The sequence below is a fragment of the Ammospiza caudacuta genome, chromosome 4, assembly GCF_027887145.1.
Source record: "Ammospiza caudacuta isolate bAmmCau1 chromosome 4, bAmmCau1.pri, whole genome shotgun sequence".
NCBI lineage: Eukaryota > Metazoa > Chordata > Aves > Passeriformes > Passerellidae > Ammospiza > Ammospiza caudacuta.
The window spans coordinates 49,468,543-49,492,800 of NC_080596.1; the positions used below are offsets into that span (position 1 = coordinate 49,468,543).

At 35.8% G+C, this 24,258-nt stretch overlaps 1 protein-coding gene across 1 annotated transcript in view; it reads left to right on the top strand.

Annotated features, from left to right (window-relative positions):
* The window catches only part of SGCZ (sarcoglycan zeta), a 172,447-nt gene that overhangs the window by 101,399 nt on the left and 46,790 nt on the right, over positions 1 to 24,258 (top strand). The window contains exon 4 of the mRNA XM_058803911.1: positions 9,696 to 9,783. Coding sequence (XP_058659894.1) covers positions 9,696 to 9,783 — 88 coding nt within the window. The remainder of the gene's footprint in view (positions 1 to 9,695; positions 9,784 to 24,258) is intronic.

The window sequence follows — 24,258 nt, forward strand, 5'->3', positions numbered from 1 at the left end:
GGTTGTCTTTCAATATCAGAAAATCACACTCTCCTCCCTAAGGTGAGAAGTTGCCAGCAGATATCATTTCCCCAGGGAAATTCAGAGCAGCCTTAACCATAGAATCAGGAATGGTGTGTAGTAAAGAAAGGAGGAGGAAAAGAGATTTTATAGTCCATTATCACCTAGGGAAGCTTAATGACCAAGAAGAGAAAATGACAAGGAATCATGAGACAAATGCTTTCTTATGAAAAGATAGGAGACATTGGGAATGCAAGTACCGGTGGCCCTGAAAAGAAGACTGTGACTGTCTGCAGGGAGTATGGAAAGGTGTAAGTAATTGTTCCATCATTAAAACAGCTAAAAATTAGCTTTTGTTCTTTTACAGCCAGGCCACGTGGAAAGCTACCTGACTCTTCTAGCTGGACAGTCAAAATTGAATTTTCTCAATAATACCACAGAAGTTGCTGTCGTGAAAAAAAATTGCTGCACAGACAAGTTTGGACTGAATTTCTTTCTTAGGAGCTGGTAGAACAGATGCTGAGACCTTTGCAATTATGCTGAAGATTTCAGTCCTGGCACGTACAAGATCATTTAGTTCCAACCCCTGTGCCATGGGCAGGGGCACCTTCCATTAGATCAGGTTGCTCAGAGCCTCATTCTACATGGCCTTGGCCACTTCCAGGGCTGGGATATCCACAACTTCTCTGGGCAACCTATACCAGTGCTTCACCACTCATAGTAAAGAATTTCTTCCTACTGTGTAATCTAAAATTACACTCAGTTTGAAGCCACTCCCCTTTATTCTATCACCACATACTCCTGTAAGAAATCCCTCTCTCTTTCTTGTAGGCTCATTTTGTGTACTGGAAGGCCACAATTAGGTAATCCCAAAGTCACCTCTTCTCTAGGATGAACACCAAATTTTTTAGCCTTTCCTCATAGGAAAGGTGCTTCATCGCTCTTGGCATCTTGGGGGCCCTTCTCTGGACTCACTACAGCAACTCCATGTCCTTCCTGTGTTGGGGACCCCAGAGTTGGATGCAAAGTTCCTTCCAGGTGGGGTCTCACCAGAGCAGAGGGGCAGAATCCCCTCCCTGCCCTGCTGCCCTCGGGGCTCTGGATGCAGCCAGGACACCTTTGGCTCTCTGGGCTGTGAGTGCTCATGGCTGGGTCATGTCCAGCCTCTCACAGCACCCTCAAGTCCCTCTCAGCAGGGCTGCTCTGGATCTGTTCATCCCCAGCCTGTGTTGATACCTGGAGGTCACACAGACCCAGGTGCAGCACCTTGCACTTGGGTGTGTTGAATTGTGTGAGATTCCCATGGGCCCCCTTTTCAAGCATGTTCAGGTCCCTCTGGATGGCATCCCATCCTCTAGATGTGTCAACCACACCACTCAGCTTGGGGTCATCTGCAAATTTGCCGAGGCTGCACTCAACCACTTTGTCATTGATGAAGACATTAAAAGAGTGTTGATCCCAATACAGACCCCAAAATGACGCAACATATCACTGATATCCCTCAGGAGCTGTTCACCACCAGCCTTTGGATGTGATCATCCAACAAATTCCTTATCCACTCAACAGTCTACCTATCAAATCCATCTTTCTCCAATTTAGAAAGAAAAATGTTTTGAGGGACCATGCCAAAGGCTTTACAGATTTACAGATAAATGACATTTGTGGTCCTTCCCTTGTCACTCTTGACCCTTGTAATCACTCCATCAGAGAAGGCCACTAGTTTGGTCAAGCAGAACTTTCCCTTGATAAAGCTGTGCTGGTTATATCTCATCACCTCCCTACTTTCCATGAGCCTTAGCACAGCTTCTAGGAGGGTCTGTTCCATGATCTTCCCAGGCACAGATGTCAGTCTGACAGGTCAGAAGTTCTCAGGGTCCTCGTTTCTACCCTTTTAAAAAATAGGTACATTTCCCTTTTTACACCTGTGACTTTACCTGACTGCCTTGACTTTTTGAATATCATTGTGAGTGGTTTGGCAACTACATAAGCCAGTTCTCTCAGGACTTCTCAGCCTTCTCCTCATCCATTGTTAGCAATTTTCCACGTTCTTTATTAGGGGGAGTTACACCTTCTTTGACCTTCCTGTTCTGGTTAGAAAACCAGTGAATTATCTGTAATTCCCGTAATTGCCATTCTTGCTCATTCCTTTTGATGCCTTGACCAAAGCCTTGTTGTATCTTATGCTAATTGTCCACCTAATTGATAGTTCTTGTCTCAATGAAGTGTAATAATGCAGCCTGAAAGCACCTAACAATTGTAGCGGGTGTGTGCAGAGGAGGGCCCAGTAAAGTGACAATAATAATTTCCCCTCTGTTCACTAAGGGTTTCAAAGTTCATTTGAGATGTGTTTGCTTCTGGTTATTTAACACAGGAGCAGTAGAGATAACTAGCAATGCAGAAAGCTTTGCCGAGGTAATTGGGATCCAGCAGTGAGTGATTGTGCTTGAAGGAAGGCTTATCAGGAAATATAAAGAAAGTATAATATTGTAGAACTAAGAGAGCTACATGAAGAAACAAAAAATACAGTTAACTTCTCTGATTTTTTTCTTTTAAAGCTGATGTTAATACTAGTGCTATCATTTAGTCATATAAGTTGCCACCTATAGAATAATTCTATAAAATAATAGATTTAATATTCACCTAAAAAGCATTCTAACTAAAGATTTAATGACTCATCTTGCCATTTTTGTCTTATAATTTTATTTAATATATTCATTTAATGTGCATTAAAGACTTTCTAATACTTTCTGTTTAACAGCAAGTCTTTCTTTTCTGCTTTGAGCTATAAGCTTCATTCCAGATTTCTGCTACAGTTTATGTATTTCTAAATTTTTTCTTTGTTTCCTAAACTTTCTTTAGAATTTGTTTATTCTTCTTCAGCTTTAGAATTTGAAAAGATCTGTCAAAGAAATCCTAGTGAAATAAAAACTGCTGATGGAAATATTATTTTCATGTAGTCCTTTGCTCTATGTCTGCAAGGCACTACAAAAGAGGAACCCAGAACCTATTGATTTGCTGAAGAGTTCATATTTTTCAGAAATTTTGTTTCAGATTTTCCATAGAAATGGGTAAATATAATGAAAAAAACTTATTTTGACTATTTCTTTCAATTTTATCCATTTTTCCATTTATTGCCACGTAAAAATGATGTATAATTCTTGACACAGATCAAGTGAACAGGTGGTGACATTCTTTCCTCATAAGCATCTCAGAAACAAGAAATCTTGTAAATTATTTAAAAATATCCAGGTTATCAGATCACACACTACAGCATATTGAGGGGGTTTTGGTGGTTTTTCTTCTCTCAGCTACTTAATCTAAAATAATCAGAGAAATTCTCACTCAATAGGCAGTGTTGGGAAATAGCTTTCAAAAGCATGAATATATTTTGATTTATATAGATTTTCATGTGATAGCTTCATCCTCTTCCTGCTGTCAATTGTTGCTATATTTCATGTTGTAGCACTTTAAGTTAAAACAGCATGGGAAAGACAGTCCTGTTTCACTCTGATGGTATAGTGTGGTCAATACTTGCATACATACAAGAACTGAGAGGCTGCTTTCCAAGGCTGAAAATAGAGTAATGAATTGTTGGTGACCATTGAGCATAACTTAAATGACAAAAATCCTTTCAATAAGTTATGCACCCACACCTCAAGAACTTTGGCAGGTTTGAAAGGAGTGAAGTACAGTGATTCCACCCTTAATGTTTTTATTTCAGATTTTGAGACTTATATTGGTTTTCTACATTTGTGTCCATTAAGGTTTTGGGGGACTTTGCAGTTCAGTGATATATAGTTTTACTTTTTGTGTCACTAGTTTAATGACTAAGTCATGAGCTTTGGGCATTTAACAAGCTTCCTCCAAGTACATATGTAGTGCTGCTCTATTTTTAGTTGAGATGTTTATACCTGAATCCCATTTTAAATTTTATTTGATGTTTAAATCAATTCTATGAAAGCTATGTCTTTTGTCTGCTATTTAAATTTCTACTTCTGTTTTATAAGTATGTTTTTCTATGCTTGATTGGATTCCTCCATAATAAAAATGTCATGGTACATTATACAAGGAAGTAAAACAAGTAGGTTATTTCTATCTGGAGGTTATGGCTGTGATCATTGTTCATGTGGCTTCTTGGAACTCTGTGTATAATTCTTGTTGGGTACATCTATGTTACTTTGGTAGGTTTAGCTGAGTTTGAGCTGAGATTTGGTGCGTCAGGAATTGATTTGGTGTGTCAGTCAATAACTGTGATTGCCTTTAGCATATAATATGGACACAGAGCAAAGGCTGTGAATCAAGAGAACATCCTTTGATGAAAAAGAATTATCTAGAAAGTGTGTTTCTTGAAACATTATCAACAACCTCAACTATCAGCTGGGTTGTTTAATTTGTTTGTTTCAAAATATTTGCTTGTGCTTTTCCAAACCTCCTTGGTGTTTAAATCTCATGTGAAGAAATGCATACTTTTAATAACATTTGGTCAAAATTTTAAGATATCTGGAATGTTTCCTTAAAGCAGAAGTCCAAATGCGTTTACTGAAAATTTTCAATCAGATTTGTGATTTTAAGTGTAATTAGTAGCAATTAAATTGGGATTTTCATGTTTGAAGGGACAATTAGACAGGAAGAACACTAAAATATCATGTGACACTTTGTTTTGGAAAGCAGGAATTTAAAAAATATCTATATTTTCTATGAAGAAGAAAAAAAGTATCTAATTAAATTGGACCAAAACTTATGTTAACTCTTCAGCTCAGAATTGCCCAGGAATAACTCGGACAATAGATTATATTCATTTCTTCCTATTTGAAAAACACTTGTGTTGGGGTCCCTGCTGTCCTGACACCTTGGGAAAATTCTTGGGAATTTTTTGAGAATATTCTTGGAAATACTGAATATTGGTAAATATTGGTATAATGGAATATTGGAAATATTCTTGGAAAAAATATCACAGGACTATTCTGATGAAAAAGTTTTCTTTAGTTTGTGTTTTAACAGTTCCAAACTTGTACAAACTTCCAACAGTTTTAATGGAGCCTTCAATTTTTTACCTACTCAAGAACTCAGCAATTGCTTTAATTTTTTGGTATTTTTCTTTCATATCTTTCCTAATGCATTTTTTTTCATGTTTGTTTAGGGCTAGTAATAACCTTAATGATATAAAGTCTGTCTCTGAGACTCCAAGCCCTACAAATGAGTGGTTTTTTAGATCTACCATCTCTCCCCATTTGCAAGGAATGTTGCTAAAACATGCTGATGCTCTGGTTCTGGACCATGGATAAACTCTACAGAATGTTTTTTCCATCCCCTCATATCTTCTTTGCTCTACTTTCTACCCTTCTTGACTGAGACTATGTCTTTCATACCCTTCTTCTAAACATTTTTGCACTGAATTCCTCCAAGATATTCTTCACACTTGTCATCTGCCATTTGCCTTAGCTGCAGTTGCCCCTGTAGTTATTGCACATCTACTTATCTGTCCCTTCACTCCCTTGGTCTGCTGCACTGACCAGAGCACTCAGTACTTTCTATTTCTTTCAGTTCTCATTTTGTTCCTATGGAGTGGTCAAATAACTCATACATATTTCGTTCTTCTGTTGGGGTCACTGACCAGGTGGAGACAATCAACTTGTTCAGTGGCACCTACAGCATGATCTCTAAAGCAACAGACAAAATGTGCTGCTCTGCAGCAGTGAGGAAACATATTCTCTGTATTTCTTAAAATCTGATAATGGTGGATTTCTCAGCAAACCAAGGTTTAATGCTGATTTCTTTTTTCTGTAAAGGTGCCTTGGTAATGCGATGGTCATTCTGAGTGTTTCAGGGCGTGTTTGAGAACTGCCCTGTAAAGAAAAGTTCTGCCATAATTATTTTGTCCGCCCATATTGGGGGTAGGCTCAAATAAAAGAATATATAGCATTACACCGTCTTACAAACTGCCAGCAGATAGTGTGGAAGATCTCATCCTACCCGCTTATCACATTACTTTTTACATCTGTGTGACACCATGTAGAAGTCCAGAGACCTGAAGTATTACACTTGCCTAAGCACAGAAATCAAATCATAAAAGTGCCACTGCTTGCACTATAGCAATGTAGACATATCAGTACTGTTCCTGAGTGCCAAAGTTGCTGGTATTGTCATAATTATCTGTGTTCTGAGCATAATTTGGGAATATATTTAATTATACAGTGTACCATCTTACCTAAAGTAAACCAATGTTTTATTGAACTCACTGGAATTAAATTTCTCCATTTAAAATGGTTCTAATTTAAAAGGTTCATTTTGGAAAGACTCTTCAAATCTGAGCTAATTAGCTGGGATTGCCTTTTTGAATACTGTATAAAATTTTTCCAAAATATGTTAAAAATAATTGAACCAGCTGTCTAAAATTTAAAAAAGAGGTTTTTTATGATTGCTCATGCAAAAATGGTAAAATGATTTTATAAATTATTTTAATCTATCAGTCTTTCATATACCTACAATTATATGCTCGTCTAATTCTAAAACCACAAGTGGATATTTACTGCTGAACTGTGATTCTTACTCAAAAAAAACCCAAACTAACCAAACACAATTAAAAACCAAACCCTTTTTCCTCAAGTGTTTCATTGTATTTAGAACTGGATTAAAATTTCAGAAAGCTTTCTGAAAATATCCCCTAAATTAATTGGCTTGTTTTTACTTTTATGAATCCTAGCTGTAAACCTGTTTCAGATAATAAGTAACTATTGTAACATTTTAACCTGATTTACCTTTAATCTTGAAGTTGTAGTGCTTTGGGGCTTATAGAGGAGAGACAAGTAGCACAAATGAACCAGAAGGGTTCAGTTCAGGTGGGGCTGGACTGAAATGGGTCCCTCCAGGGACATTTGGTAGGGCCAGTAAGGGCTGGTAGAGCCCTCATGGCCCTGACAGTATCCTTCTGTAATATTTCAGTTATTGGCATATTGGCATTATTGAAGCTCTATGTAACTGTAAGAATGTTCTTACATTGTTGGGTTTTGTTTTCTACAGTATAATTTTTGAATTGGCATCACAAATCATTGTAACCTGAAGTTTGCATCCAGAGAGTAACAGGTCTGGTCATGGGGAGAAAAAAATTATCCAGTGTTTTTATGCTTTATATATGTTTGTATTCCTATGAGTGATATTCATTGCACTTTATACTCATCTTACAGATCAAGAATTCCACTTATTTCAGCTAAGTCTTCTCTGAATGTCTAGCTCCTCTGAGTAGACTGTTTGTGAATTCCTTGAACCTCTGTCTTTAGGCACTTCCTGCATAAAATAAAGTGCAGGTAAACAATGTGGATGAAATGCTGGACTTCTTAAATTCATAGGAGTTTTGCCACTGAATTTTTTTTGGTCCAATATTTAAGATTGTTGCTCTGTGTCTATCATCAGAAAATGAGGAATATAGATTTAAGTTCCTAACTTCTTCAGCCCTCTTTTTTTTCCTTTATATAAGACAAGAAAAGAAGAAGAAAGAAGGTTTGGCTCACCTAATTTTTCATTATCTTGTATTTTGGAATTTGTTATCCAAGATTCTTTTTTCAAAACGAGAACCTGGGAGGCAGATTTTAGCCTGAGGTTTGTGTTAAGTGTTTTTCTATGACGAGAGGAAAAAACCTTGAGATCAGACTGTGATCAGTCTTTGTGAGCAGAAGTTTCCAAATCTTTGCTAAACTGGGAAAAATAGGCATGGCTGTATCCTCCCTTGCTAAGGATAAAATTATTCTAACTGAGAAGACTTTTAACAAAAAAGTGACTAAACAAAAGTGAAAAGGGCTCCTTAAAAGTCTTTGGCCTTGCTGATGCCTATTAGGACAACTGCTTTTCCCAGAGCAGCAGTTGCCTGGACTAATGATTTTCAAAAGACCATAAGGAAAGTGGAAATTAAGTGGTGAGAAAAAGGTCCTTAACAGCTGCTTTTGTTGCCAGAAGCTCCCTTGATTGCATCACATGCTCATCTCAAACTAGTAAAATTGAACCCAATGTCTCACTGATAATTATATCTTTTTATCTGGAAAAATGGGCAAGCCAAACAATCTCTTTCATCTGCCAGAATCTGTGAAGCAGAGGTAATTGGCAGGATGTTAGAGAGGTCATAGCATAGTCCAGTGAGAGATTAAATACACCTGAACTCCTTGAAATTATCTCAGAATCATTTCAGGCTTCCCAGGAAACTGATTATCATTTAAAGTTAATGATCATAGTGAAAACAACTGGGAAGAATGTTTGTTGTACAAGAAAACTCTGGATACAAAAAAAAAGGTCTGTAAAGTAAAGAAAATTTTAGAGAAATTATACATCATTCAGGTAAAAATAAATCTTTATCTATGTCTCCTTATGTAATTTCTTTCTTCTTGAAAAAACTTTCAAGAACAGCAAGAACCAATATATTAAGAGACACACATACAAGGTCTCTTTAACCTTACATGCTTAACCCAGGGATAACCAATAATGGATGCCCAGGGAAGAATCTAAGAATATAACAAGTATATAATAAATTTCTCAAATACCTTCCTAGCCTTTAGTCATTCCTACCTAAGGCACATCCCCAGCTGTTTGTCTTCCTGCTGTTGGGTAAACATACATAAGCGTGCTGAGTGCTAGCAAACTGCCAGGAGCATTGCAGGACCCATGGTCTCTCTGCAAGCTTCAGGGAATGAGCTGTGTGCTACCAGCTGATTTCAGCAAGAAAAGTGCCTTTCTGCAGCAGCAGTCACAATCCTATTTTTTTCCTTCTCTCACGCTCTCACCCCACTCCAGTGAGAGCATGATTGGTGAGCTTGCACTTTTTTTTAGGCTGTTTCTTTTGGCTCTCTGTTGAAGCTCTGCTCCTTTCCTGCACATCGGCACTTCCCTTAAAGGAGTGCCTGTGGCTCCTCGTTCTTCTAGAAGCGAAATCCAATTCTGTTTGGGATTGTTTATGCTGGCTTTGAACACAAATGTTTGTATATGCAAACATTTTTCAAAAGCTCAAACCTAGCTGGATGCTGAGAGCCAGATAGTCATCCTGCCAAGTGACTTTAAAAATGTTAAGACTGTGGTTAGCATAAAGTGTTTGTCTCCCTGCTGTATCAGTTTGATCCCTAATAGTACCTGTAAAGTACTAATGGCAGTGGATCAGGGCTCTCTGCTACAAGATCTCACCTTCCAGTGCTCTCATTGTTTTCTTTGAGAGTAATAGTTCTCTTTATCTTCATCTCTTATCTTTACATCTGTGTTTGTAAGGTTTTATTAAGTGCAATGCAAATATTATATATTGTGCAGATTAATGGAATAATACAATATAGTGTTAGTTAAGTAGTTAGGAAAGTATATGCTAACAATATATGGGAAAGGCTAGTGAAACAGGTTGGAATTAAGGCTTTTTGAATTTGGAACTCTGTAATATTAACAGCAAATTAAAACCCAAATTTGGGTGTTTGGGTGTGCAAAGAAATCAAGTTCAAATCTGATTTCTGAAGCAGGGATTGTATGCACAAAGATTTCAAGTTTAAACTAGAACTCTTGGTATTCTTTAATATAAAAATTTGACTTGTAAAATATTTGATGAAATTATTAAAAAGGGCTGTTATTCTTGACACAACTTCCCTCTCAGCATGCATGTTAATACTAAGTTCTAACTTAATTTTCCCTCAAATTTTTGTTCTCTCATTTATTGTCTCATACATGTTTCCCAGGATAGTCCACTGGTCTTACAGTCTGACAGAAATGTAACAGTGAATGCAAGAAATCACATGGGACAGTTAACTGGACAACTGACAGTAGGTGAGTGTTCTTTATTGACTGTTATGTTTATCAATTTAGCTTTATTTATAGGTTTCCTTTATTATCATCACATATAAAATATTACTAAAAAGTCAGGAAAAAGAATCTCATCACCATGCTCCAAAACCATTGCATACAATGGATCATAAGAGCATGATTCAGCATTAGCTCAAGAAGAAAAACTAGAAATGCCTCAAAGTAGCTAAAATGAAAAGAGCTTAATGAAAAATTATTATTTTTGAGATCATTGTAACAAAACAAACTGAAAATGCCTCAGCAAAATATGTTTCAACAACACTTTCAGCAGGAAAATAACCATCATTTTCTTACACTTTGTCAGTGTTCCATTACTTCAGTGGCAATTGATTTGGCCCTGTCACTTGTGTAGGGCATTTGTATCAGAACATATTCAAAGTGGTTGGAGTAACAGAATGTTAAAAATCAGAAAAAAACCCCCAAAAACCAAAATGCTTTCCTAGTCACTACAAAAATTAAATGAAAAGGTAACATATTTCCAGCCATTCATTAAAACTGATATTTTACAAAGTATAAAATATAGCAGTTCCAAATGAAATGGATAGTAAAGAATCCTCTACTTATCTTTTTCACTTACCATGTATTTCCCCCTGTTTTATGAAATTTATTGTTATACTTTGTTTTTAGTATGAATCATACTTCTTGTGTTAATAAGTATGAAGTAATATTTTTTTATATTTTTTGAACTAGAGGAGTACTGATTTTTAAGAATATTGGCCAGAAGAATCACTGAGAAATGATTTACTAGTTCTGGTACAAAACAATATATATTGACTGGGAATGGGATAAAAAATATAACAACATACATTCATAAGACCTTAGTATATCAAATTCAAGGAGACACCGCTTAGACTTTATTTGTTTTCATTTTTTTCATTTTACTTCTGGATTAAGATGTGTTTTATTCATTGTTTTTTCCTCATGTCCTGAGGTTATGCCCACAAATAATTTTAACTTAAACTCTAGTTGTAATCTATACTAAGTTTTCAAAGTGACTGGAGACAGTGGCTTCTAGTTATAAAAATCTTTTCCAAGTGCACACAGTGACACACCATCTGCACTGATTTCCCTGAGCAACCACGTCGAATGAACGTGCAAAGGTAACCAGACTTGCTAGCAGGTACAGATGAGGAAAATTAAGGTAACACCTGTTCTGGCCATATTGTGCTTGCCCAGTGCAATTACAAAATGCAGTTCTCTATCATCTGGTAACTCTATTGTTAAAACCTCTTCAGCTGGTAACTGCAAAAAGGTGAGTTGTCCATGGCAGACATTCACATTGGCTGAAATAGATATGATATTTTTATCACTGACACTATTCTGGCTGAGTGAATCCAGCACTGAAAATGTGTGTGAGTTTATTGAGGCTGACCTACTTAAAGGCATCACACTAGAGGTTAATATTCTAAAAACATGGATTCCTGAAAAAAACCTATGTTTTATGTTACCGTCATTAGGGCGAACTCCTTAAGCTTCTTGGTGTGCAGCTGGTGCCGTCCCTGGAGAGTAGAAGCTTGTGAAATTGTATATTGTATTTACATTACTTCTTAATCTATCTCCCTCTTTGTTTCATATATGACCTTTGTTATTTCTTATATCAGTATAAAAATATTTTTTTTTGTGAATCCCTAGTACATTATTGAATGCATGTTAAAATACTCCTTATCTCTTATTAAATATTTCTTAGTAAAGACAGTCACAACTGCCAGTAGAATTAGTAAACCCTGAATGCTGTGCTATTAAGAAATCAAAGGAATCTAAAAGTAAAAATATATTATTAAGGCACTCCCTTCTAAATTTTTTTGTTGTGAGAAACACAACAGAGACAAGTTTTTACTTTTGTTTGGGTAAAAGCATGGCCACATTTGCTGGAAGAATGGTAGGGGTCTTTTCCATACAAAGTTTGCTGACAAAAGAAAATATTTTTTTTCCTATTTTTTTTCCTATTAGTTGTAAATGTGCCCCAGAAAGTCCCTGTCTTTAAAAATGCTCTCTGTCCATTCAGTAGTGATGTGTGCTGAAGCAGCTGTTTGTGTGGCTGCCCAGTGAAAGGAATGAAAATAAACAGTGAGGAAAAATATTTTAAACAACAACAACAAAGCAAATTATCATGTCTTGGGGAAAAAAAATCTTGTTAAAACTTTGAAATGTCATTATCTGTTCAGTTTTTAAAGAGTTGAAGAATAAGCAGTAAAAAAATAGACTACATATTTAAATGCATGGCAGGAGCATTCTACAAAGAAAGAAGGATGCCAGTGCATTCAAAAGGATGATAATGCACTTTTTATACATGTGATATCATTGGCATTTTATCTTCATTTCACAGGACTGAAGTGATACCACAAACCAGCAAATAGGCTGGTTTCATACTGTGTTTGGCAACCACATTGCCACTCATGCCAAATTTTAGGACAACTAAAAATTCTTTCTGTGGTGTTTGAAACCATGCCATGTAAGAGTAAGACAGCCTTAAGAGCATATAATCAGAACTGTAATAGGAAGATGGATTAATGTAAAAAAGTGTTATTATTGGGCTGGGTGGGAATATGGCTATATGTTCATTAAGGGAGATGGAAAAAAATCCAGTGAAACTCTTAAAGGGTATTCAATTCTGTAAGTGACAGAATATGTCATTAAAGTGCATCATTAAGACATCTTGGGAAATATCCTAATCTAGGAGGAGTGAAGACAAAGGATATTAAATAATTTATTTTTTAAAAAAAGTAACTAAGTGTATTGGATGATTGAGTGGTTGCATGTTTAAATGGTATAAATTCAAGTTATGCTTCAGGACATAAAGGACCAAGGGTACACCCATTATTGCGTACAGCATTTTTTATACTGGCACCAAAATCTGTACAGAGAGAAAGTCACAGCTGTAGCAGTGCTTTCTGTTGGGAACTGTACCAACTGAGCAAGAGATGTTGGTTTGTACTCCAGTCTATTCATGACATATGGTCTGGAAACTGCCAAGTTTGTGTCTGCATCTCCAAGAGGACTCCACAGCCTTCAGTTTTTAGACATGCCATTTAAGTCCAATGGAGCAGATTTAGCACAAACATGAATTGTATGTGCAGAATAAAGATGAAAAGATGACAATCCATTGAATTTTGCTGGATAAATTGATAGATCTCTCCCCTCTCAGCCCTTACTTACTTATACTTCTGTAGTGTGCATTCTACAGAATTACCTTTACACAACCTTTTTTCTCTGTTTAATCAATGTTTGCACAGTTTATATGGAAAATTATTCTTTTTTTCTACCAATCTTAGAAATGCATGTTAGTTGCTCCCTTTGAGCCACAAGTCTTTTGTCTCCGTGCTGTCTGCACATATCTTGGATACCTCTGCCTGCTTCTGAGTGGAGTATAATAGGCTCACAAGCACTAAAAAAATGTAATGTGACATTTGAAATTGAAACACACATTTGTATTTAATGTAAATTCATCCTCAGGTTGGATCATTATTTCAACTTTGTTGGGGTTTTTTTTGAGAGCTGTTTTTTCTTACTTTTTTTCCTTACTGCAATAATTGCTTCTGACAGGTATTTCTGCTACTGTTTGACCCTTTTCAATTCATAAAGAACTCTAGGGATATCTGAAATGCACAAAAAAAAAAAAAAAAGGCATTTAATTTTTGCTAAGCTTTCAGCCCTCGGACAGAATCATAACTCTCACAGACATCCAGACCTGTACAAGTCACGGCTTTGGAGAGCTCCTGAACCTGTCTCTCTAGTCACTGAGATCTCCAGAGCCATGCAAATTCAGAAAAAATATTTGAATACCAAAGTTATATCACATTCTTGCAGCTACTTTTTGAAAATAGCAGGCAGATGTATGATTTCCAATTACAACACTGCTAAAGACTGATAACACTGCTAAAAGATTTACTCAAATAACTTGTCACACTTGGAGATCCTTTCCATACATTTACCATTACAAAACCTGTCTTGTGTATTCCGAGATCTTTGTCTTTAAAATGTGCTTGCTTACTTGTGGTGCTCCATCAAGAGTGCTTGGTATATTGTGCAGAAACTGTTGGACATTAGAAACTGCAGGTATGTAACTTTGTGGGAGTGGGAGTCTCCTTCATCATCCATACCTACATGCTGTATGGCAGTTCCCTATGCTTATATCAAGTGATAAGTGATACCTTAACAGGTAACACATCCTGCTACCCCTTCGCTTCTGAGGTCCTCAAAGTAACTCATCGCCTCAAGGCCACTCCTGGGGCTCTCTTTGCAACAATTAGATATCAATGAAGATCTGAAGCAAGATACAACATTTCAAGTATTCTTGCTTTTAGAATCATCTGTGGGAGTAACAAAATGTTATAATATGATCTCACTCTATCGGGTACTAACAATAACAATAAGGTACAAGTACAAATATGTCTATACATGTTGCTCTAAATCTTTGGTATTATTGTCAAACATTTGTTTGAGATTTTTATGAACTTGAACTAAGTATCCATTAATAACATGCTTAATGAGACAAGAAATGTTTCTGGTTTTGAATCTTGTTTGCATATACTGTAGCCTCAAATGTAAGGTCCTCTCTCCCAAGTATTGCAAGAAGAGGGTGGTTTTAGGATGATCATACACATACATTCTTTCCTTACTGTTGGAAAAGGGAAAAAATGGTCTCAGCTCTTCTCTTATCTGCATAATTGTTCTTGTATCATCTGTAGTAGAGTGCTGGGAGGAAAGGGATGAGTTGGTTTATGACCCTCATCAGTTTCTGCCTTTCAACTGGGCAAACATGGATTAGAACTTGTCAGGAGTATGTGAAAGAAAGGCTTTCTCCTTCTGCTTACAAAGAGGTTTGCCTACCTGTCATTCCAAACTGCAGTGAGATTTCCAAAATCTGAAATGCATTAAACATTCTGCTAGTCTAATTTCTATATCAAGGCAATTGCTCTTGTAACTGCTGTGGTACAGTAGGATAATTATTATTGCTAAGAAGATATGGGAAAACAAAGCCAGATAAATGAATTATCCATTTCTCAGCCTTCTCTCAATTTCTATTCCTTAACTGAAATATAGACTGAATAAACACAAGTTTTGGTCTCTAATACCACTTTAATGTATGCAAATAAGCAATGTAGGCAATTCATTTTACCACACTTAGATGAATTAGTAGTCCAGTTTTCGCAGTTATATACAAAGAGGGCAATTTCACATTGAAATTCAGAATAAATATGTAATAGCTTAAAATCTTCTTTTGGGACATTTTTTCATTTATCAAGTTATTGTGGTGAAGGTTTTCAACTTATAGTTGCTTCACTTCCTCTTAATTTTCTAATACAGAAAAAAATGAACACAGAGTCCCTAATTTCTGGATTAAATTACTTGCATTGCTTACATATTTTCAGGTTTTTTGCACCTTAAATGGAATTTTCTGTTGACAATCATTAGTTGGTATTTTCCGTGTTACTTTTAGATTAGGTAGTTGTCATTCAGAGAGTATTTGGATAATTTACACAGCAAAATCCTATACATTCTGACTGTACTAATTTTAAAGTATAATATTTCTTTAACTTTTTTAGCCAGTTAAGCACTCTTCCCAAAGGCAGGAATATAACAAATTTATCAGGAGGTGAAAATGCATCTTGTGTGCTAGTTTGTGGTACAAATCCATTGTAAGATCTTTTAAATGGAGGTAAATGGGAGATAGCTAGATAGCTTATTCGTTTTTATACAGGTTAGTTCACCTTGCACATAAGTGCAGAGTTAAAGGATTTCTTTAATCTTCAGGAGTCTCTGCAGAAGGAATGATGGAGCAGTGCCTGGAAGGCCATATGGCTTCATGTCTCCTCCTGGCAAAGCACGTGGGATGAGCCAAGAGGCAGTCAGAAAGTGAGCCATGTTCCTCAGAGCAGTTGAAATGTCCAGCTGGAATCTGAGTCTCATCCCTCCTCATAATTTACAGTGCAACGTGATGTTGCCTCCATTTCTGTCTGTCTAGTCATAGAAAAGTCTTTTTACAAAGCATCTGTGCTGTAACAGGTTTTGTGATAGGACTTTACCTAATATATACTTTTAATGAATTTGGCTAAACTATCATGATAATCCACTCCCATTAATTAATTATCCTGAAGTGAGATATTAGGAAAATGTGAAGGTCTCTGAAAACTGGTCCAAACTTTGACCTGCTTGCCAGCACTTTGATGGGTCTGCCAAACTTATCCTGAAAAAATTAACATCATAATTTATTTGAAATTCATCCATATTTCTCTTGCAATTCTCTGTTTAAGTTATTTACAAATAATAGAAAGCATTTTTTTTTGTTTTGATTCGGCATCAAGAGAAAGGCAACTCCTTTCTAATTTTTGTTTCTATTTCACTTGTAAATTAGTTGCATCATTTTTCTGTGTTAATCTTCATGCATGCATTTGAAATTCAGCTATGGCAAATATCGCTTTGTGGCAAGCCCTTGCATTAACTGGATTAAAAAGTAATACTTTTTTACACATCCATTACACAATTAATTCATAAAAATATTAAATGTACTACATCAATCATTTTCTCTCCAGTTTGTGCTTGGTTAACAAGATCTCTTTGGAAGAAAGGGATGCTTTACACTTACTTCTGAATCCATTTGATAAATCAGGCATATTTTCAGTTTTTTATCAATATCTTTCATATCATTATGATGGTCTTATTGTATGTTATGTGCAGACATAACACTTCATTGCTGTTTAATATTTGAAATACCATATGGTATTAAATATTTCCTAAGTTTCCCTCATTGCCACATGAATTGCTACAGGAAAACTATGCTGTAAAAATAGAGTAATAAGATATCCCTCTGTCAGTTATTAGGACCAAGTAGTAATTCTGTCTTGTAGGTATTGCCATTATTTAGCCTGATACCTCCTTCCTGAGATACAAGAGCATATCACATCAGTTGGGATATCAAGAATAAAAAATTCTCTATGAATAAACACAACTGCAAGCAGCAGTAGAACAGTAACTGAATTCTGTGCAATTTAAGCATGGTTGTTTCAAGGGAGAGAGTGCTTATGCATTATTGATAATGAACACCTTATCCAAAATGTCTGTGGAGTGGATATTTTTCTTTGCTTTAAGTTTTATCATCCTCAGTAGTGTGTTATACAGAATCTTCTTTGAATCTTAAAACAAATAACTCCAGTACTTCCAGAGCTGAGGTCTTAAGACCTCTTCCCCATCCCCTTATTTCTGCATTCAGTATATTTTCTATCTTCTTTCTACCTTCTTCAGACTCTAAAAGTTTTTGTCATTTGAGTCTTGATCCAACTTTTCTTCTCTTTTTCTTTCCCTCAGTCTGAGCTCAGGAAGACTATTTCTACCTCGGATACAAGGTACAGCTCATGTTAGTTCATATCTGAAGTTGTATTGATCTAACGAGAAAAGCATCTTTTCTGTCTGTAATGGCAGACAAAGAGAAAAAGACACTTTGTACTTTTATAAATAGTCTGATCATTTTCTTTTTGTACCATAGACAAAATAAATGCAGCTTATTTCCTTTCCTTGTTTGTCCATGATCTAAATTCAGAGGGAATTTTAAGGTCCAGTGCCTTATTTTTGATGTGGTGCTGGCAGGAGAACCTGGCGTGCTAAGGATGGGTGAGGTGCTGGCTTCCTGAAGGGCAGCCTTCAAAAAGAAGCCACCACAAGCCTCTTTTTCTCATGAAAGCACAATGGTCTATCCCACTGTCACTTTAGAGGTGATATGAAAATGATGAAAGGGAGCACTAAATCAGTGTTTTCCAGGCAGGAATTATGGAGGGGAGCGGGAGTACAGCAGTGACTGTGCAGAGAGGTGTCCAATCTGCTTGGTATGAGCTTCAGCTCACTGCCTTAGTGTTTCATATCAGTGCTAACTTTGACCCCAGAGCACCTGTAGTGAGCCTGGACACATACTGAAGTAGATTTTAATTATCAATAGCTATCTGACAGTGGTACTTCAGTCCAGTTTACTTTGGTGCTTTACAGGCTTTTTATTTTATCTTATTGTATTTTAAACACAAATCTGGACCTTTCCACTGTTTCTAGAAAATTGGCACTGAAAGAGAGAAAAAGGTACTCTGTTGTAATTCTCAAATACTTTATCCTCTTCCCATCCCACCCAACCCAACCCTATAACAAATCAGAGGACCTGGAACTATGAGCAGTTGATTGATTTAACTGTAGAAGTAGAGTCTGAGTGGGAAGAGGTAATTAGTGTTTTCATGGTGCTGCAGAAGTGTCAGTGTTTAAACATTAATCCATTGCCATCTGTCCTGCTGCTGTTACCCACATGCTGGTGGCCAGGACAGAGAGCCTAACTACTGCCCAAATGTTCAGAGCAGGGAAGGAGAAGTGGTTTCCTTTTGTAGGAGAGACATCCCAAGAGTCAAAGAAATGGGGCTATTAAGAGGAAATAAGTAGGTTTTAGAGGTATGGGAGTGGGTTTGAAGGAGGCAGCATACATCTTCCAAAGATGGTCCTAATTCTTTGTCTTTAGCTTTATCTGAAGCTAATACTTCATTTAACTTCAAAAACAGCTGCTGTGCATGCCTTGTGACATTCAGAAGGCTACTGCTGGGTGCTAAGCATTATTAAATTACCTACAACATCTGGACCTTTAACAAGTCTCTGACAGGACATTAAGATTTTATTTTTACCCCTTTTTTCCCTGATGTTCAGACGGCTCACTGATATTGTCAGGAATATATTATTCTAAGAGGTGAAGGACAAAATAGGGGTAAAAATTGAGAAGACTATTTTAAGTTAATTAAATACAAAGACATAATTAAAAAGAAAGAGAAGGGCAGTGAGGTTTTTCTGGTGTTCTTTATTTTCATATTTATTTCAGAGAACACTTGGAGGTAGAAATTCAACAGCCTGCTGATCATGTTAGAGGTGTTGAAATAACAGCAAAGAGATTTTTCAAACATAGGGGTGAGAAGTAATTTGATTGTAGACTTAGATTCTTTCTTCAGCTAAATCATCTTTAAAAAGTCTGAGTTCTATCAGTTTTATTACTGAAGCATTTATGGGAAATTTGCCTGTTTCTATTAGTGAAAGAGATTCTTGCAAGTGAACAGTCAGGCTTGGAAACATTTGTGTTTGCCCATGAAAACTATTTGTCCATGTGAGATTGTGAACCTCTTAGAGAGCACTGCTCCAAGTCCCATAAGAAATATAATTCCAAAATGAACTTCAGTGTAACACTGAAACATTAAAATACATTGTAAAATAGTAATTGATAACCACAGCTAGAACATTGCTGCTTATTTGTGCTCATTTATAAATCTGCTTATTTATAAATGAAGTTGTTTATTTGCCTTTCTTTTGCCTCCATTTAGTACAGGATTAAGTTTCAAGTTCCAAATTATGCCAATACTAGACATGTTTAATTGTGCCATTTGTAGATGGGCAGAGCTGTCTTGATATAATTTATCTCAAGCATGTACAGCATTGTTAAAGATATATTTATTATGATTTTGAAAATTTCTTTAATACATAAATATATCTCTGAAAATAACTTCTTTTTCCTTAGGCTATTCTTAGAGTGATAAATATTGTAGTTGTAACTGAATTATGAACAGATGGCATTGAATTAATGATTAGCTGAATATTTTTAAACTTGACTAGATTTCTTCCTGTGAAGAAAAGCATTCCATAAATCTAAAATTAATTAGTCTCTGGGAACAGTTATCATTCACTGAATCGCTAACATGTATTAGAGATCAAAATAATACAGAGTGAACATTTTTTTCCAACTCAAAATTAAGGGCTACCTTGCATTTAAAATAAGTTATTGCAACATTAGAGTTCCAAAACGTCATGATTTTACTCGTGTGTTATTTTGCACAGATATTTTGGTTGCAGAAGTTGTTTTGCTACTCCTTTATCATATGTATTACCCGTAGCATCTGGATGTGTTATGACCTCAAAGTTTTCACACACTTGAAGATTTCTACCCATTTTGCTTCTGGTGTGGAAGAAGAAGCCAGGTGTTAATTTAGCACATTTATTTTTCTCTCGTTGAGTGATTCTGGTTGGCTTACCATACTTCTGATGTGAAAGCTTTCAGCTAGTCCAGACAAAAACTCCACTTATGCTGCAGGTCTTGTCTCTGAATTTGCACATCCATCTGCATCTAGGTTATATTTCTTTCCAGACACAGGATCGTACACTCTTTCAAGGACACTTCAGATTTCCCAAGGGTATCAGTGTAGCCTCCATAAGTGGGGTGTTTCAAAGGTAGACAATCTGGCAGTGGTTCAAATCACAAAGATGCAGAATTTCAGTGTCAGCAGGGTTACTGGCTGAGGTAGATGTCTTCATTGGTGAATTGAATTGCATCTTATGTGTTACAAGTCAACAATGAGCTCCCCTGAGAACATTAATCAAAAGAGACACTTCCAGAAGCTAAGAGACCAAATATGCTTTTATCCTGCTTCTACAGCTTTCTGGCTCTTATCCCACTGTCAAGGGCAAGGAGACAAGTAATTTCCTAAATGGGTTATGCAGAAATCCTGAGAGCTTGGTTAAGACCTCATTGTCTTGTGCCTTCATCATAGCGGATGCAACTTGCTCAGAAATCTGCAAATGCATTTCACTGATCTGCAAAGTAGCAGAAGGGTTTAAAATTATCATTTTCTGGTAATAAGGCTATATTTTTTCGCTTGTTTTACTACTCAGTAGTAACCAGTGGTAGCCTTTTTGTGGATGAGTCATGTGTATCTTTTAGTATTTTGTACATTCTTTCATTAAATCTTTCTCAGATAAAGTGTGATTATATAAAATGCTAAGACCTTTTGCATAGATAGCTTCAGGATATTTGAGCTCCCTAGCTAAAGCAGATAATTGGAGAAATAGTCAGTTTGTAAAAATTAGACTTTTATAATCTTTCTTATATAGTAACTATCAGTATTGAATTAATATTATAAAAATGTGAAATAGGGATTTTTTGACATTTCTTTTTTCAAGAAAGTTTCTGAGTGCTCTGGTAGCTTGTGTCCTTTGTTTAGGTCTTCTCTCTCCAAGTGTGATTAATTCAATTCTTTATCTCAAAAAGGTTTGATTTGCATTCAGAAACATTATAATGGTCTAATTCACTACATTGTGAGTAATATTATACTTTTGAGTCACAACAGAGTTTATTTAAAGTCTATGGGAACCTGCCAAAAGCATCTGGAAGAACAATTTGTATCTTTTTAATCACGTCAGGGGAAAAAAAGGAAGAATGCAAAGCCAATCTCTTAATAACAAGGGTACATTAAGAATATATTGACAAGGTGGAGATAGGTCAAATGTTGGATTCCATGATTTTGGAGGTCTTCCCAACCTGAATGATTCTGTGATTCTGTGAATATGGGCAAAAATATTTGCTAGCTTTTAATTTTTATTAATAAAACACCAAAAAATGTCCAAAATGCCTGCCAGGTAGAAAAAAGTCTCAGAATATCTGTCTAATGCTTACAGAGAATATTGCCAGTAAGAAAGACAGAAGTGAAATGCTTTTCTTTTTAAATCTTTACAAAGATCCATAACAGTTATTTTAAAAGGTCAGAGGATAAATGAGTAAGAGGAAAAGTAAAGAACCATTGGGTTACATGAATGTATTTCACTTCATCCAGTTTCATTTTCAGTCCAGTTACCTCAGAGTGATAAAGCAGGATGCATAAAGGCCCTTGCAGGTATTTTAGGCAGCTTGCAGATGAGCGATTAGGCGTCAAAAGATGCAAATAAGTAAAACATCAGATTTATTTTTAAGAAAAGAATAAAGTAGAGATGTAGAGATTTACACATCACTGAATTTTCAGTAGAATTTCTGGTAAATTGGTAGAACATTCAATAGGGAAGTCTGGCTATAATTGTGACCTAAAGGAAATATATAATGATAAACAGTAACAGGTTTAGCAAGGAATGATTTACATTATCTGCAAGATGTTATATTTCCCAAGGAGAAATTCAACAGTCCTGTTTTGTCTTTGAGTTTCATCTGTCTAATGAGGACATTTCATAACTCCCCTTACTATTTATGTGTGTTCTTGCTATTTGATTTGAATGTGGTGTTCATCAAGTACAGCAGGTAGTCAGGTACCTCACAATTAATTGTTCTGTCTATTTTTAACTCTCATTTCTCTTCAGTGGAATGTGCAGCTACTTAGAAACAACTCAGTATTTTCATAAAACCCAGTGACCAAACAGCATAATTATAGCCTTACAGTCTAGCTTAGCTAACAGAGAGAATGGAAATATTCCCACTAATTTTGTATGGAAAAGTAGTGCCCAGACTGCTTCAGTAAGCCTCAGCTACCAAAAGGTGTATGTTCAGTTTTGTAAATAATTTATGTTGTAAAAACTATTCCCATCACAAAAAGCTAATATTTACAGGGTTAAGGATAAGACTGAAGACTTGGACAATTCTCTTAGGATTTAGTAATATTCAGGTTGCATTCATCATGATGTAAGAAAAACTGATTAGCTTTCTGCTCCCATTCACATTTTGCATTGCACAAAATATGTTAGATTTATAAATAATACAATTGCATGAGCTGGTCTTTTATGCTTGTCAATGTAAGCTAAGTTGATAAATGCAGCTGTAAAAAGAAGTTAACATATTGTGGCTATTTATTGATGTCACAAAGAAACATTCCTGGACAATAAAGGAAAACATGTAGGAAAGAGAATGTCATAAAACTGGTAATAAAAAATAATATATATATTTATTTAAAATTTAACCTATTTATTTTATACTTTAGATACTTTATTTAATAATCTAATTTAAAATTTATCCATTTACAGAAACCATGTATATTTATTTATTAATATATGTTTATTATATTTTTTGTATGTTTATAACACATCTAGTATTGTGAGAAAAATCAGTCTGATACAAAAGTCATTTTACTTGCTGCAAGACTCAGTTCATGAATCTAGATCATGCTTTGAGTAAATTAACCTTAATGGGATTATAAAAGGAGCAAAACATACAGTGTGAGGTCCTACAGATAAATTTTGGTGCCTGACATATCTTCCTGTGTCTTGCATGGCTTTCTTATCTAAGGAGCCATATAAGCAATTAAGATATTATAGCTAAAATTACAGACAATGCACATCCTTTTAACCATTATGGAAGCAAAATAAATGTGTTGACTTAAAGCTCAAACAACCTTCAAGACGCAGAGAATCACATTTTCTTTCATTCCCCCATGAGTATAGCTCATAGCTGATGAAATTATGAACAGCTGTATCTGATCTGTTCAGCCATGTAATTTCTGAGTCTCATGGAAATTACCATATGTTAGGGGTAGTAGACAGAAAAGGACAGAATTGCTCTTGAGTTGTTGTGGCCTCATCTAGAAGTACGATGGAGAGTGCTGTCTGCTGCTGCTGGTATGCTACTCCCACATACTATTTTCGTAGCTGAAACATAGCTGAACATAGGTTCCAATGTCAAGATGCACCAGGAAGACAGATTGCAGGAAGGATGTATTCTATCTATTGTAGAGGTGACAGACAATATTTCAGATGTGTTTTGCAGTGAAACTGATATACCATATCAACAGTGGACTTGACAGTGCCGGGTTAATGTTCTACCTTTGAGGTCTTTTACAACCATAATGATTCTAGGATTCCACAAAGTTCCTAGAAGTAAAACCAGCTTGGGAGAGCAGAACTTTTCTGTCAGATGTCATTTGACCAATATCACTAATCTTTGATGGATATTACTGGGTCTGTAGGTCACAGTGAAGGAAGTGTCCCACCTGATTCAGATGGTCCTACTGAGTTTCCTCTTATAATAATGTGTGCCTTATTCCTATTCTAATAATTTATGTTGACAGATGTTATTGTTCACTTCCACAAAAGGTAACAAATGTGTGCTTTGTTTCTTCTCACCCAGTATTTGCTCCAGCTTCCCTTGCCTGAGTAGATGATAATCAGAATAGGAAACCTTGAAGATCAACCTCTCCTAGAAACCATAGCTTTCTGACATCTCTACATACAGAACCAACTATTGAGAGAGAGCTAAGGGATCTTTTACCTTCTCCTTTCACACTTTTTAGATATAATGAAGATGATCCCTTCCCTTCCTCAGCAAACTGAACAGAGAATATGTTGTCATTGCTTCTGTTCTGTTCAGCTGGTATGAATCCTTCATTTGCACAATTGCTCTTGCATTCACTGAAAATTTTTAAAGATCTCTGCTGTCCAAAATACCATAATATTTATAATTCCTATGAATATTAAAAAAAATTATCTAGGTGTATACTTGTCAAAAATTGATCTTAGACCCAGATGAGTGTTGAATCTTTATTAAAAATAATTTATCTATTTAATCGCCAATCTCAGAAGCATCAACACATTCTCATAAAAGTAACTTTCTTTGTCATCGAGACTCTCTATAAAACTCTGCATGTAATAAATGTTTAAATAACCCATTTTTCATTGAAGAACCAG